The sequence below is a fragment of the Lepidochelys kempii genome, chromosome 10, assembly GCF_965140265.1.
Source record: "Lepidochelys kempii isolate rLepKem1 chromosome 10, rLepKem1.hap2, whole genome shotgun sequence".
NCBI lineage: Eukaryota > Metazoa > Chordata > Testudines > Cheloniidae > Lepidochelys > Lepidochelys kempii.
In genome coordinates, this window is record NC_133265.1 from 78,850,429 (window position 1) to 78,865,308 (window position 14,880).

At 45.7% G+C, this 14,880-nt stretch overlaps 1 protein-coding gene across 5 annotated transcripts in view; it reads right to left on the reverse strand.

Moving 5' to 3' along the window:
- IGDCC4 (immunoglobulin superfamily DCC subclass member 4) overlaps positions 1 to 14,880 on the reverse strand; it is a 187,392-nt gene that overhangs the window by 125,985 nt on the left and 46,527 nt on the right. For 3 of the 5 annotated variants that reach the window (XM_073304340.1, XM_073304343.1, XM_073304339.1), the window contains exon 2: positions 4,538 to 4,867. The exons of 1 other annotated variant lie outside the window; for it this stretch is intronic. In XM_073304340.1, coding sequence (XP_073160441.1) covers positions 4,538 to 4,867 — 330 coding nt within the window. Of the gene's footprint in view, positions 1 to 753; positions 988 to 4,537; positions 4,868 to 14,880 lie in introns of those variants that run through there. One more of the 5 variants, XM_073304342.1, reaches the window with a different exon arrangement.

Sequence of the window (14,880 nt, forward strand, 5' to 3'; positions counted from 1 at the left end):
CTTCCCATTCCCTGCTTTTAAAGGCATTTCCCAACACGCATCCTCTGGCTCTCTGCGGGGTGGAAGTGGTATGTTTGTGCGCTGGCCCAACCTTGAGCACACTTGCAGATCCCTGAACCCAGAGAGGGTCACCCTACAGGTCGGAGCAGAACAGAAGCAGCTGAGACTCTTTCTGGGCAAGAAAGGGGAGGTCAGCACGGCAAGTGTCCGTTCCTCAGGTGGAACCTCAGTGCACAGTTTGGCTCCTTGCAGTTAGAATGATGCTTCCAAAATTTTTTAGTGGCCACCTGTGCCAGGATCTCACAGAATTGTTCTTCCCGCCCTGTCCTGAGACTCTCAATCCCACTGTGGTTTCTCTTTCCATTTTTGAGACCCCCATGCCCATTAATCATCATTTGCTGTTCTGGATGCCTAGCTCACCTGTGCCTTCCCCTCAGCCCGTACAGAGACAGTGTGCTACGTGCCCCCTCTAGGCCCATCCCTAGAGGATGCGACTGTTACATCTATCAGCTGGAGAGCCTGGCTCTTTAGCTCAAGCTGCACAGACACTGGCTTTTAGCTCTGGTGATCCCCGGTTCAATCCCTGGCAACAGCCAAGATGGCAGCCACCACAGATGCACACTGCTTATTTCAAGTGCCCTGCAGTTCTCGATCCCTGCATTATAACTTACACACAGCTCAGCTGATTGAGGCCCTAATTTAAAGATAGCCCAAATTCAACCTACTGTGGCTCTGATGCAGTTTATAATGCACCTGTTCACCTGCTGCTCTTCATGAAGCTGTGTCTCAGAATCTTTTGGGAGCTGATCATGCCCTTCTGGTTCCTTAAAAGAGCTGTTAGGACGAGAGGCCAGAGAGTCAAGTTTAGTGAGGCCGGCCAAAAGAGAATTAGAAAAGCAACTAGCTAAAGACTCAAAAACTAACAGCAAAAAAAAAAAAAAAAAAAAATTAAGTACATCAGAAGCTGGAAGCCCGCCAAACAATCTGTGGGGCCACTGGATGATCAAGGTGCTAACGGAGCACTCAAGAAAGACGAGGGCTTTGCAGAGAAGCTAAATGAATTCTTTGCATCAGTCTTCACTAAAGAGGATGAGGGGAAGATCCCATTCTTAATCCGTTCTTTTCTCAGTGTCCCAGACTGAGGTGTCAATAGAGGACGTTTTGGAACAAACTGATAAATTAAATAGTAATAAGTCACCAGGACCAGATGGGATTCACCCAAGAGTTCTCAAAGAACTCAAATATGAAATTGCAGAACTACAAACTGTGGCATGTAACCTATTGCTTAAAGCAGCCTCTGAACCAGATGACTAGAGGATAGGTAATGTGATGCCGATTTTTACAAAAGCCTTCAGAGGCGATCTTGGAAATTGCTGGCCACTAAGCCTAATTTCAGTACCAGGCAAACTGGTTGAAACTATAGTAAAGGACAGAATTATCAGACACATAGATGAAAACGATTTGTTCGGGAAGAGTCAACACAGCTTTTGTAAAGGGAAATCATGCCTCACCAATCTGTTAGAACTCTTTGTCAAGGTCAACAAGCATGTGGACAAGAGCGAGCCAGACGAAACAGTGTACTTGGACTTTCAGAGAGCCTTTGACAAAGTCCCTCACTAAAGGCTCTTAAGCAAACTGAGAAGTCATGGGATAAGAGGGAAGGCCCTTTCATAGAGCAGAAGTAGGTCAAAATATAGGAAACAAAGGGCAGGAATAAATGGTCAGTTTTCAAAATGGAGAAAGAGAGGTAAATAGCGGAGTCACCCTAGCATCTGTACTGGGACCTGTGCTGTTCAACATATTCACAAATGATCTGAAATATGGTGTGAAGAGTAAGGAGGCAAAATTTGCAGAAAACTATCTTGAGTAATTTTGTGTCAAGTTCAAAGCTGACTGTGAAGGATTACAAAGGGATCTCACAAAACTGGGTGATTGGTAACAAAATGGCAGAAGAAATTCAATGTTGATAAATGCAAAGTAATTCCCATTGGAAAAAATATACCCAACTATATTCAAAATGAAGGGGACTAAATTAGCTGTTACCACTCAAGAAAGAGATCTTGGAGTCATCATGGATAACTCTCCAAAACATCTGCTCAATGTGCAGTGACAGTCAAAAAAGCGAACAGAATGTTAAGAACCATTAGGAAATGGATAAGACAGAAAATATCATATTGCCCCTATATAAACCCCTGGTACACCCACGTGTTGAATACGGCATGCAGTTCTGGTCGCCCCATCTCAAAAATGGTATATTAGAAGTGGAAACGGTACCGAGATGGGCAACAAAAATGATGAGGGGGATGGAACAACTTCCATAGGAGAACAGGTTAAAAAGACTGGGACTCTTCAACTTGGAAAAGAGACGACTAAGGGGGGGTATGATCGAGGTCTATAAACCATGAACAAGGTGCGGAGCAAGAGATTAGGGAAATATTATTTACCCCTTCACATAACATGAGAACTCGGGGTCACCCAATGAAATTCACAGGCAGCAGATTTAAAAGAAACAAAAGTACTTCTTCATACAATGCACAGTCAATCTGTGGAACTCATTGCCAGAGGATGTTGTGAAGGACGAAAGTATAACAGGGTTCAAACAAGAATTAGATACCCTCATGCAGGATAGGTCCAGCAATGGCTATTAGTCAAGATGATCAGGGACACAACCCCATGCTCCAGTTGTTCCTAAACCTCCAATTGCCAGAAGCAGGGACTGGACAACATGGGATGGATCACTCCAAATTGCCCTGTTCTGTCCATTCCCTCTGAGGCACCTGGCATTGACCACTGTCAGAAGACAGGATACTGAACTAGATGGACCTTTGGTCTGACCCAATGTGGCCATTCTTATGTTCTTAAGAGATCAGTAAATTCCATCTGGTAGCTAGCACGCAGTCACAGCAAGATACACTAAGTGTCAGTCCAATTTCCAGTATCCACATCATAGAAACCACCATCAAACAACTGACAATAACTGAGATCCTTAGTGCTACTGCAACAGAGGGAGAGAGGACTGAATAGTCAAGCGGTCTGAATGATCCTCCCACTGAGGGGGGTGGTAGTCCGATTGGATGGGCACAGAGAGCAGAAGCTTGGACCCCATTTCCTGTGCTAGACCTGTTCTATGAGCAAAGAGGGCTTCAGTCGCCACAAATGTCAATGTGGCACACTCCAAGGGGACTATATTGACACACACATAGGTAACTTAAAAAAAAATCACCACCATCAATGACAGAAAACATGTTATAAGAAAACGTTAACAGCTAAACGGATTACATGTAACATGACACACCTGTGTGGGTTGCCAACCCAAGTGGGGAACAACCCAAGGACTTCTGAGTCTTAAATACTGCGTTTTCTACTGTCAGCACTAAAAGGCCTCTGTTCTTTTAACCACAGCTGTAGCAGACTCATCAACCTCTATATGGGGCCAGGGAGATCGGACCTACCACAGCCCAGCAGGTAATTTGCAATTAGAGCATGGAATTCTTCGGTAAGGAGGAGAAGTCAGAATGTCTGATGCCTTTGCATTATTCAAAGACACGCACAAACCTTCTGTCCTTTCCCTTGTTCCCCAGCACAGTCTATTTCAGCCTCCAATGTTCTAGAGTATTGTTTTCCCACTTCCCCCCACTCCTCCTTTGTGCTAATGTGTGATCTGAATATACTAAAACCAAAGAAAAGGAGAACGATCTTTAGGGGCCAGGATAGACCTTTCAAAGACTACAGCTCCTCTCACTTCCCCATATTTAACGAGCGTAAAGCAGTGCTAATTATCTACCAGATCCCAAAGGAATTAGGTGAATGGTGACATGCTACGAAAATATTTTGACCTCTGATCTCATTACTCAGGTCCCATGTAAGTCATTCTCCTAGCTACTCTTCTTTCCATGTGTTGGGTAACACTAATTAATATCAACAGCTAATCAAAGTGCAGCTCGGGATGTGCCAGAATAATTATACACACACACACCCCATTATAATTCAACTTAACAAGATCCAGGACCACAGTTTCTATAATAACACTGAGGCAAAAACAACCAATCAAGAGATTGAATAAAGGAGGAAGGACACAAGGTCAGCACAGGATGGAATTGCTTTTTGTCATTGAAGAAATGCTAGAAGGTAGCAAACCCTCAGTGGCGTAAGCAGGCATAACTCCATTGACTCCCACTGATTTAGGCCAGCTGAGGATCTGGCCATCATAGTCCTTACTGAACCTTTCTTTACTACTGCAGAAATACAGTGCATACTGTATACAGACCTTGTGTCCTGAAACAAAAGGACTTGACAAGATAGTGGCCCAAAGGGAAAGGCTGGCTTTCTGCAAACAGGAGGGCCTTGTCAGGAGGGAATCTGGAAGGGTTCCAGGGGAAATTAAAATGTAACTGGGAGGGGGAAAAAAGATGATGACTTCATAACTTATTTTACAGACAATTCTGAGGCCTGCCAGCATTTAAAGGAACCTAGACAATTCTTTCTCAGCTCTTAAGCCAGGCCGAAGAGTCTGTATCAATACCAGAGAAATACTTACTTGAAAACCTAACTGCAGTCGTTTGACTGGCAACCGCGCCTAGGGAGCTCTGGGAGACACAGGAGTAATTACCCTCTGCGCCAGTCCTTTCAGGATATTTACTCTCCTTAGCAGCAGTCGGGGACGATATGAAGAGTGATCCATTTGGAAGCACGAGAAGGTGCTCCTGCTCCACTAATGGGAACCCATTCTTCTTCCAGGTGATATTGATCAACTGCTCGACAGAAGCCAGGTTACAGTCCAGCACCACGGCTTGGCTCGGGTCTAATGTCACCTTTGGAGAGGCAGCACTGCAGCTCAGCTCCAGAGAATCCCCCTGCACCAGCTTCCCTGCAAGGCAAAGACATTTGGGTTGTGTCCTGATTTATACAAACAGATGTCCCGGCACTTTGCGATTCACGTGATCGGACGTAAACACACAAACTTCAGCCCTGCCAGGGTCTGGCATCTGACGTGTCACCCACAAATAGCAGCGCCCATCGCGCATCTCTCCTGCACAGCTGGGCTCCGGGAATGACCTGCAGCGTCTCCTCTGGGCTACGGAGCCAGCTCTGCAGACAGCCTCCCTACCTCCTGTGTTTCTACACCGCTGCTGGATCCAAGCGGGGAAGGTGCAGTCAGACGCTGCAGAGATGGCAGTAACAGCAGCATCGGGCACAAAAGACAGTGGGGAGCCAGCAACAGCCTCTGACTCTCGCACCTGCCTTCCAGACATCCCCACCCACACACCCCAGCTACTCCCACAGCACAGCACCCACCTATCCCAGACAGCCCAGCACCGCCCACTTACCCCCCGACTCCCTCCAGCATCGTCCCAGCTATTCCTACACTGCCAGACACCCACTTACCTACCCAAGCGACAGTTGTCCAGTTCCTTGCAGCTCCCTGTCCAATCCCTCGCCCCCACTAGGGGCAGGGCGCATAACCTGATATTTATGGCTATGGGCCAAGTATGTAAATTAGCCAAGACATTTGCATGAAGTGTCACACATAGAGCTGCAGAAAACTTGGCAGTTATGCCCTTAGCATCGGCAGGCACAAGTCTCTCTGAAGCCAGCTTACCCCAGGGGCAGAACTCGGGTCAACACAGGTAGGAATCTGCTTCCTACCAAACTTAATGACTGTTCTTCGCCTAGGATGTGTAAACACACAGGAAAAGTCCTACAAAATTAAAGAAAATAAGAGCTTTCCTATGGGCTTTAACTACCTTATAAGATGTAATAGAGAATTATCTCCCTGCAATAGCATTCCTTATGATGGCTAAAAGCCTATCGAAATTCTTTTGTGTTCTTAGATCCTTTAATTTTGTAGTGTAATTTTATAGTGTAATCCTATTGATTTCACCCTTACTAAGTTCTTCTTTTCCATAAAGAAGGGAGTCTTCTGCTGAGAATACCCAGTCACCCTGTTTAACCTGGATGCACATGGGGAGAGAGGCCATTTTCCGGTAGTCTACTTCTGTGGGAATTCTGCACCATTGCGCAATGCAGAAGTTTGCAGAAATGAATGTTTTTGCACATAATTTCCTTTCCCCCACCCCCAGAAATGGGCTGCAGTGCTGCTGGCCACCACAAGGGGTCGCTGGACCCAGCAGAGCCCAACTTGTGCACAGAAGATACTGCCTGGGGGAGAGGGAGGAAAGAGTAGAAATTTCCTAGCAGCTACAGTTTCCTGCAGGCCCTGAGGAAAGGAGACAGCAGCATGCAGCAAACTCCATACAAGCCTGGGACCCAGCTACAGGCTGTTTCTCCTTCTGGATCCCTGGGCAGTAGGGGGATGGGTGTCTGGGCTGGGGGGGCCACAGCTGGACTCTGGAGGGGAGGGGGTGTGGGTATCTGGGCTGGGGGGCCCCACAGCTGGACTCGTGGGGAGGGGTTGTGGGTCTCTGGCCTCCCAGCTGGGCTTTTGGGAAGGGGACAGGAGGCAAAGAAACTAGAACTGGGTTGTCATAAGGGTTTCTTTAACTCTACTCCTGGGGGAATTTTTGCGTGAGTCTGTATTGTAACAGACATATTTATGAGAGGTATTTTGAAATAAATTACCAAAATAATTGAAACTGGTGTAATTATGTAGTGTTATTTTGACAAATAAAATCTGCAGAATTTTGCAAAATTTTAAAATATTGTGTGCAGAATTTTTATTGTTTTGGTGCAGAATTTTTAATTTTTTGGCACAGAATTCTCCCAGGACTAGGTAGTCATAAGCCAAGTCCTAACTTCAAGGGTGTTCAGAGCCCCCTGTATAAGTAAGCACAAGACCAGAAGTTCAGATCCAGATTTGCATCCAAATGTAAATTGCCACAAAGTTCGGAAACAGGGGTCAGACCTGGGGATCTGATTCAGGCTTGTCACAATTTCTAACAGACTGGGTATTTTACATGTTTGCATTCAAAACTCCATCTCTGTGGGCTGACTGGTAAAAAACAAAGAGAAAAGCACTACAGAAGAGCCAAACCCCAACTAACATGGACAGGAACAGAATCAGACCTCGATAGCTAGACATGAGCAGTGCAGCCTTCAGCTGACAACCAAATCTGGGTTACAAAAAGATTCACCCAGAGAGATCTCACAGTAACAAGATCATGAACAAGGGCTAATTAGCAACGAATCACGAGAGAAACACAGCAAGGGCCAAGAGGGGAGGAAAAAAATGAAAAACTTGGGAATACCCACTAAAGCAGGTGTTGGATAGCTGATAACACAAGGCTTATGGTTTATCATAAGGTAAACGAACAAGTCAAAAAAGAACAAGCAACAGAAAAATGGCCAAAATATCCATCCCACTGTCTTAGCACTCTAACCCCATGATGATCTATGCAAACAGTTCCTAAAACTCTACATCAAGTGCTGTTTGTCCACTCTCAGTCAAAAGGAAGGATGTTACAGCTACAAACTACTGGACACTGAGAAGACTGCATCATGTCTTACCAAGCTTATGGCAGCCTGCTTGCCGCAGTGAGGTCCTTGATCGGTTACCAGCGGTGAGAAAGTTAAATGGAACAGGTCTTGGTCTGGAACGTTTCCAAACCAACACAAACAATCCCACTTGCAATCGAGTTCCACCCCTAGCAACAATGCCTCGGCATTTTCTAAAGAACATTGTCATTAATAAAATGCATTTGCTATTGCAGGTCTCCAGAGACACTAAGTCAGTGTGAGCTGGCAACACTGCTTCCACACGCCAGCAATCTCCACTCTGCTAGAAGCATCACATCCACTCTCTTCATGGCTCCCCTCCAAATTATTTTGTCACTGCTCCAATCGAAAATGTTTCCTGCCTCTATAACGAGTTTATCAACAGTGGATATGAACCACATGGCTCCCTGCCTGTCCCCTATCACAGAAAGCTACAGATTAATTTTATAGGAATTCAAACACCCTATTAAACCTTCTATTACCTACTGCTGATAAAAGGGCTGCATGTTAAAAGCGCGCACTTTAAGCATGCAATTAGGGGCAATGATACGCAAAATTACACATGCAGGGTAATGGAATTGTTTCTAGGCATCGGAAGCTCCAGGTGCAACTGAAAAGAAGGAATTTGCACGGCCCAAGTGCCCGGTTAATTTAGTGACCCCCTGCTGTGCAGAAAACCTGTCATCTTGCAGCTAGCTCAGGGATAAGCAGTTGTGCTCACAGAGGCCCGCTGATCCGCGGTCTCAGCTCAGAGTCACAGAGGTACGTGTTCTCCTCTATGCACTCTCCTACAGATTATAACGGCGCCTTCCCCCCCCTTCATCCAAGCAATGGCCTTTTGTAGCCAAGAAGAAAACTAACAGCAGGTTAAAAAGTTCTGATGATAAAGAAACTAATTTTCATCCAAGCTGAATATAAATTTCCCCACCCCCCATGACCTCTTTAGTTCTTCAGACCTGGAGTAGAGCCCTGCCCATGCCTCAGTTTATTTTCCGTGTTGCATCAAACCAGCCACCACAACTGGTGTTTTCACAGTGCTGCTCTCCTTCGGGGCATAGCTATCTTATTCCCCTTCCCATGTAATACTCACTGCCTGCCATCACTGGGGTGTTTGCAGGACTGAAGTCTGCGAAGTCTTTCAACACAGTCAGCACCATCGGTGCTCTGTATAGTATCAGAATTATTTTATTAGTAAGGTAAAAATGCCGACTCATCTTTTCCAACAGAATGAAAACAAGCTATGCAATGATTTGGACCACAATTCAAATCCTCGACGAGGGTAAGTCATTTGTTATCGGAATAAATATGTGTCAGTAGATCAGACAGGGATGCACCATTTCTCTTGCAGCTTCCTTTGGGCCAAAGTTCAACCAAGCGCTGCCCACCCCACAGGAAGCGCACACGTATCTTGCATGACTGCGCCCGTTGGTGACTATGATTTATGCTACTTTTCCATTTCTCATGACTAATTCTGTCCCTCTCAAGCAGTGACACTAATAGATGTCATAGCTGACTGTGGGTAGAGGAAGGACGGCCTAGTGGTTACAGCGCTAACCTGTCTACTGCAGACAGCCTGTATAGCTGTGTATGCGGTGTAGTTGTAGCCATGTCGGTCCAAGGATATTAGAGAGGTCATATCTGTTATTGGACAGATTGTAACCCACCAACCCCCTCTTCATGTCCTATGACTACACTGGTGTTAACAGGCCACTCTACCTTGAATGGTCCCTTCCAAAATGTGCTAACTACTTATGCCGAACAAGCTGTTCCATCTTGCACTTGGCTGGGAGTTCTTTTCCCAGAGCTGAAGAAGAGCTCTGTGTGGCTCGAAAACTTGTCTCTCACCAACAGAAGTCGGTCCAATAAAAGATATTACCTCACCCACCTTGTATGGCCTCGGGCAAGGCACTTCAGGCAAGTCTACACCTAAAACGCTGCATCGGCTGTAGCTCTGTAATGAAGATGCTCATCGGCGTAGTTAACTCCCTGAGAAGCAGTAGCTAAGTTGACAGGAGAAGCTCTCCTGCCCACACAGCACTGTCTACACGGGGGGGTTAGGTTGGTAGAACTATGTCATCCACGGCTGTGGCTTTTTCACCCATGCCCCGGAATGTGTAGCGTAGCGTAGACCAGACCTAAGTCTCTCTGTGTCTCAGTTCCCCGGATATACAATGGGGATAACAATACCTATCTAGATGACAATTGCCAACTTTCCACAAGTATCGTTAGGCTAAATACATGAAAAATTGCCAGATGCTCAGATATTAGGGTGGTGGAGGCTAAAAAAGCACCTTAGATAGGCAGGTATTTTTGCGGCTGACTTTTTAAACATTGGAGTTTATAATTTTGTAGCACACATGTCTACATTTGCCAAGCCCATATCTGGATTCAAGCTTCCACAAAGCTCCAATGGCTCTCTCCACCCCAAGAGTGTGAGCCAGGCCGAGTGCTATTTCAAATACAATGGGAATTCAAAAAAAAAAATTTCTAAAATTAAAAATTTCAACGTTTTTGTTTCATTTCAGTGGAGGGAAAAAAGCCGCCTTTCTCTTTTCTTTTTTTAAACTTTCTCCCTGTGAGAGGAAGGGTTCCCCCTCTCCACATCATAATGAAGAAAAGACATTTTTCAAACATTTTGAAAACACTTTTGAAAAATATCATTTAGAAAATTTTCATTGGAAAATGGAAAATTTCTCAGAAAATTTAGAACAAAACAAATTTTTCACAATGTACATTTGCTTTTTTCCCCTCCCCCAACTGGCTCATTTAATTGTCAAAGCAACAGCCTAGGAGTTAACCTGTCCATACTGCCATTATCAAGCTTCTGAGCCATCCAGTCCCTCGACATAAGGACAAGATTTTACATTCAGCACCTTTTCAGCCCATCCAGACGTGTTACAGCTGTAGGTAATCATGCACATACCTCTCAGACATGCATGGAATGGGAAGGAGAAGGGGCACATGGTCCCTGGAAGGAGAACAGTAGAAACCCTCTCCAAGATTGAAAAGTCTGTGTTTCTGACCCGTGCACTTTAATTATCATTACCAGCAAATGCGGCGCACAAGCCCTGGTGCATATCCCAGCACTGTGACCGAGGAGATAAGTTCAAACCTGCCCGTAAGCCTGTGTCATTCTGAGGACCAGCACTCACTCAGCAGATCACCATCGGTCTCACTGACCTAAGCTGGCAGCACTAGAGGTCAGAATTTCACAAGCATAAGTAGCCCTTGAACAAGTTCCCGCACGTATCTGGCATTAACAAGATACTTCCTCCAGCGCTGAGTAAGCAAACCATCTCGTTCCACCTCTTGGTTCCCCTTCAAACACAAGTATTGTAGCCACTCTGGGGCTGACTGTCAAAGGCATAAATGGGAGCCAGGTGCCCATCTCCTATTGAGCTCCACAGGGAGGCACCTAACCCCCCTTTGAAATGCCTTTGATATCACCCCTGGAAGGGAAGTCTCCCCCTCCCCAGTCCAGTAACATCCAAGATCCCCAGGGTCCCTTGCACAGTCCAACCTTGGACAGCACATCAGGGTGGCACAGAATATTGGCTCTTGTCCTGCATTCACAGCTTTGTGTTCTGCTAGTTAGTTAATGCTCTCGTCTCCTACACAATTGGTAGAATGTATTGGGTCTGTGTTCTGATCCTGGTCAGGGAAACCCTGTTTCATGTCTTCCATGCTTTAGCCCAGTGGGGCCCAACCTTACTACTCAGGATGGAGGGTCACATAAACCTAAGCACAACCTTCCGAGGGCCAGATTCTACCTATATTTTAATAAGATTTAAAGTCACCTGTATTGATTTATATTTTAAGTTCAGCTTGTTTCGCGTGTGTTTCTATGTACAGTATTTCCCGATACTTCCTTTTGTCAACTAAAATGATGTAAACATGATGACAAACCGCTAATGAATCGGCCGTTAGTATATTGTGTTGAAGCAGGCCATGGGCCTTATGAAATGCTCTGGTGGGCCGTGTACAGCCCACAGGCCACAGCTTGGGCACCCCTGCATTAGCCCCAGCAGCTCAGGAGACAAAGGTGTCCCAACCTGGAGCATCAGCCTGGGTATGCTAGGCACACCCCAACAACCCACAGAGGGAGAAAGCAATGCGGCAGCCCGTGCACTATTCACCGCTCCCCTCCAGTGTTCAAACTCTGATAGAACACACAGCTGCTGGCCGACTACACATTTCACGTGGACTTGCAGAGACCATGTGAAATTACCCAGCATGGCAGCCTACCTGCAGGCACTGTATTCTGCTACACGCAGAGCACAAATGCATCGCCCCCTCTGGGCGCTCACTGGGTTTCCAGTTCTTCCCATGCGGAAATTTCTGTTGTGATGCTAATACATATGGGCAAGATGTGACAAAGCTGGAATTAGCAAGGGTGGGCACAAGCCATAAAGCGCTGATCTGACCTGACCCAAGGTTTGGAGGGTTGAATCCAGGGCTTCAGTTCAGACCGAACTCTAAAAAATGTCCCCCCGTCTCTCCTATCACTCACAAGTTTGCTCTGTAGGAGACAGGATCTTAACTCATGACAGAATGGTACAAATCACAGCACTTGTGATTCTCTCCCTCCCTTTGGGCCCCTCTGTGCTGTCAGGTGGGGCAGAGTGGTTGCAGACTGGCAGTAAGTGTCCAGCTGAGAATTCATCCTGCACAGGGAGCTCTCAGCTGGTGTACACTGGTATAACAGGCACCTGTGCCACTTGTTCCCCCACATCCTTGCATACGGGGGCAAAGCAGAGGCTGGGAGCAGGGCTCCTAAACTCCACCAATTCTCAACTGGTATCCGGTCCTTTAGGGACTAGAGCTAGCTGGTGTAAATTAGAGCACTCCCTAGGCAGCTCTAAATTATACTTGGGCTGCAGGTGACTCAGGGAGCTATAACCAGTATCCTGAGTGGCTCTTGGCACAGGAGAGAGAGAGGCCAAGCCTCACACATGGGTATAAATAACACTGCAGAAGGAAAGGTATTTTAGGCAAAGAGAAAAATATGCCCTGAGCAGGTTACCAAAAAGAGCACAATCGGAAAGTGACATAATCAATGCAGAAAGCTGGTTAACAAAGTATGCACGGCAGAGGAGAACTCATCAGTCAAACTAAGGACAGAAGACACATCTGGAGTGATGAATTACTTGCAAGAACACAAATCTGAGGAGATATATTATTCTCTGGCGGGACAACAAGGGGCTTTCTGAGACCCTTCAAAGGGCTCTCAGCCAATGACAGTTGTTCTTGTAGAACAGTTTATGTGTAGAATGTCATATGAACCTTAGTCAGCTTGTATTTATATAACATGTGAGGGGGAAGCCCTCAAAACAAAATACTGAGGCATGCAAGTTCAGAGCTGCTGCTACTACCAGTTAGTCCAAAATCCATTGCTACTTCTTATGGTAGGGGTCTGATTTCTTTGCACTTCCTCAGAAATCCTAAGTATCTTAACAGCCTTATTTAATCCTCCATAAAGACTGATCTATGATAAACCTCGCAGGATGAGGGAGTGTGGTAGCGGTCTGAGCACTACATTGCAAGGCAACAGATTCTAACCCTGCCTCTGATACCGACTTTCTCATCGCCCTAAGTCGCTTGACCTCTCTGCCTCAGTTTCCCTACTTGTAAAATGGAGATAACACTTATCTCTCTCACAGGAATCTAGTGAGAATTAATTAGTTAACAGCAGTAAAAGGCTTTGGGGGTGCCGGGGAAGCATCAGATAAAAAGCAGCCTATTTCAGTGCCCAACTCCCATTGCATTTCAGCGGGATTTGGGTGCCTGACTCCCTTAGCTATGCTTTGAAAACACCACCATACGTCCTGCATACATTGACTATTACTACTGACATCGTAATATGGTCTCGCTACTAACAGCATGGTAAAGCGACTAGTACAGAAATTCTCTTTGGTCTGGTTTTGGTACTTGGCTGACCCTCATTAGCATAGTCCCAGAGCACCTCAGCATCTTTAATGTATTTATCCAACACCACTGGGAGGCAGGGCAGCACTATCATCCCCATTGCACAGAAGGAGACCTGGGGCACAGAGAGACTAAGTGACTTGCCCAAGGTCGCCCACAGAGTCTGTGGCAAAACAGGGAATTTAATTTGGTTCACAGGCTAGTGCTACTGGATCATGCTTTCTCCACACCTCTTTACAAGGCATCTTTGAGCCTAATCACTCACTTTTTACTCTAAAGAGCAAATTTCCAAAGAACCACAATGCACAGGAAAATTGGGCACAGAAAAGGCCCATTTGGTGCTAGCTAAAAATGTGTACACACCAAGCTGGTACCTTTGTGTGCAGCCATTATAACAGCCTGGGTCATGAATAGCCCATTTAGTGTATGACCATGATGAGTCTTAATTAGGAAAGGGAAGAATTTCTGCTCAGACACATGTGACAACTTGCCCCGGCTTAGCACTAAACATAGCACTGGACAAATCAAATTCGGACCTGGCGTGAGCACATGCAGCTTCACTGATTTCCACATGACTGCTGTGATAAGTTAAGCGTGCAACTGCGGCTCTCTACTGTCACCTCATCCTCCCCCTGCTCCTGTTCGCCTGCTGTTGCGTATTATCAAAATCCTGGGTGAAGAGTTCTGTGGGGCAGGGACTTTGTGTTCGTTTGCACAGTGCCAGGCACAATGGGGCCCAGGTCCCTGACTGGGTGCGAGGCACGACCACAATAAAAATCATCATAATTTGGTCCTAGATATTCAAAGAACTGTACAAACATTAACGGACAGAGAGAAATATCTTACAGCCTCTGGAAATGTAGCAGGAGGGTGGTTCAAAACACCATACTAGGTAAAGTACTTTCAAGGTAAAGGATCACAACAGAGGAAAAACAAATGTAAACAGGATTCTTAAATGCTGCAAACTATTTTCAATTTCCATTCATTGTCATGCACCGATAGAAAGAGATATGGCTCTGTTTAAACAAACAAATACACACACACCCCTTCCTATCTGTTGGAGTTAATTTGCTAATGAATCCAAACTGAAAAGAATTTACCAGCTAATAGAATGTGCTTGGCCAATATAATATAGAAACTATGGTTATTCCAGGGCTATTTCTAATTAAGTGGACTCCTGGTCCAATAGTCATGAGGTCCCTTCAGATGTCAGCTGTCAAACGTTGAGACTGCACTTATGAATTACATTTACTTCTGAATTTAGGACCTGCTGGTATAGCTTCCTCTTAGCTCTCACGGTAATTTCAAACGCAAACATGCAGCATGACATAAAATATTCTACTTGCCTGGATTTCTAAATCCAGCGCGGGGAATTTCAGAGAGAGCAACATGAAGTGGTACATAAACAGCTTTTTAGAGCAGAGGGTACTCCCACCTGTCTACCCATTATCTACAGACTGCCTCAGGGTAATCAAGAACACCTTGATAACTTCTTGAGAACAA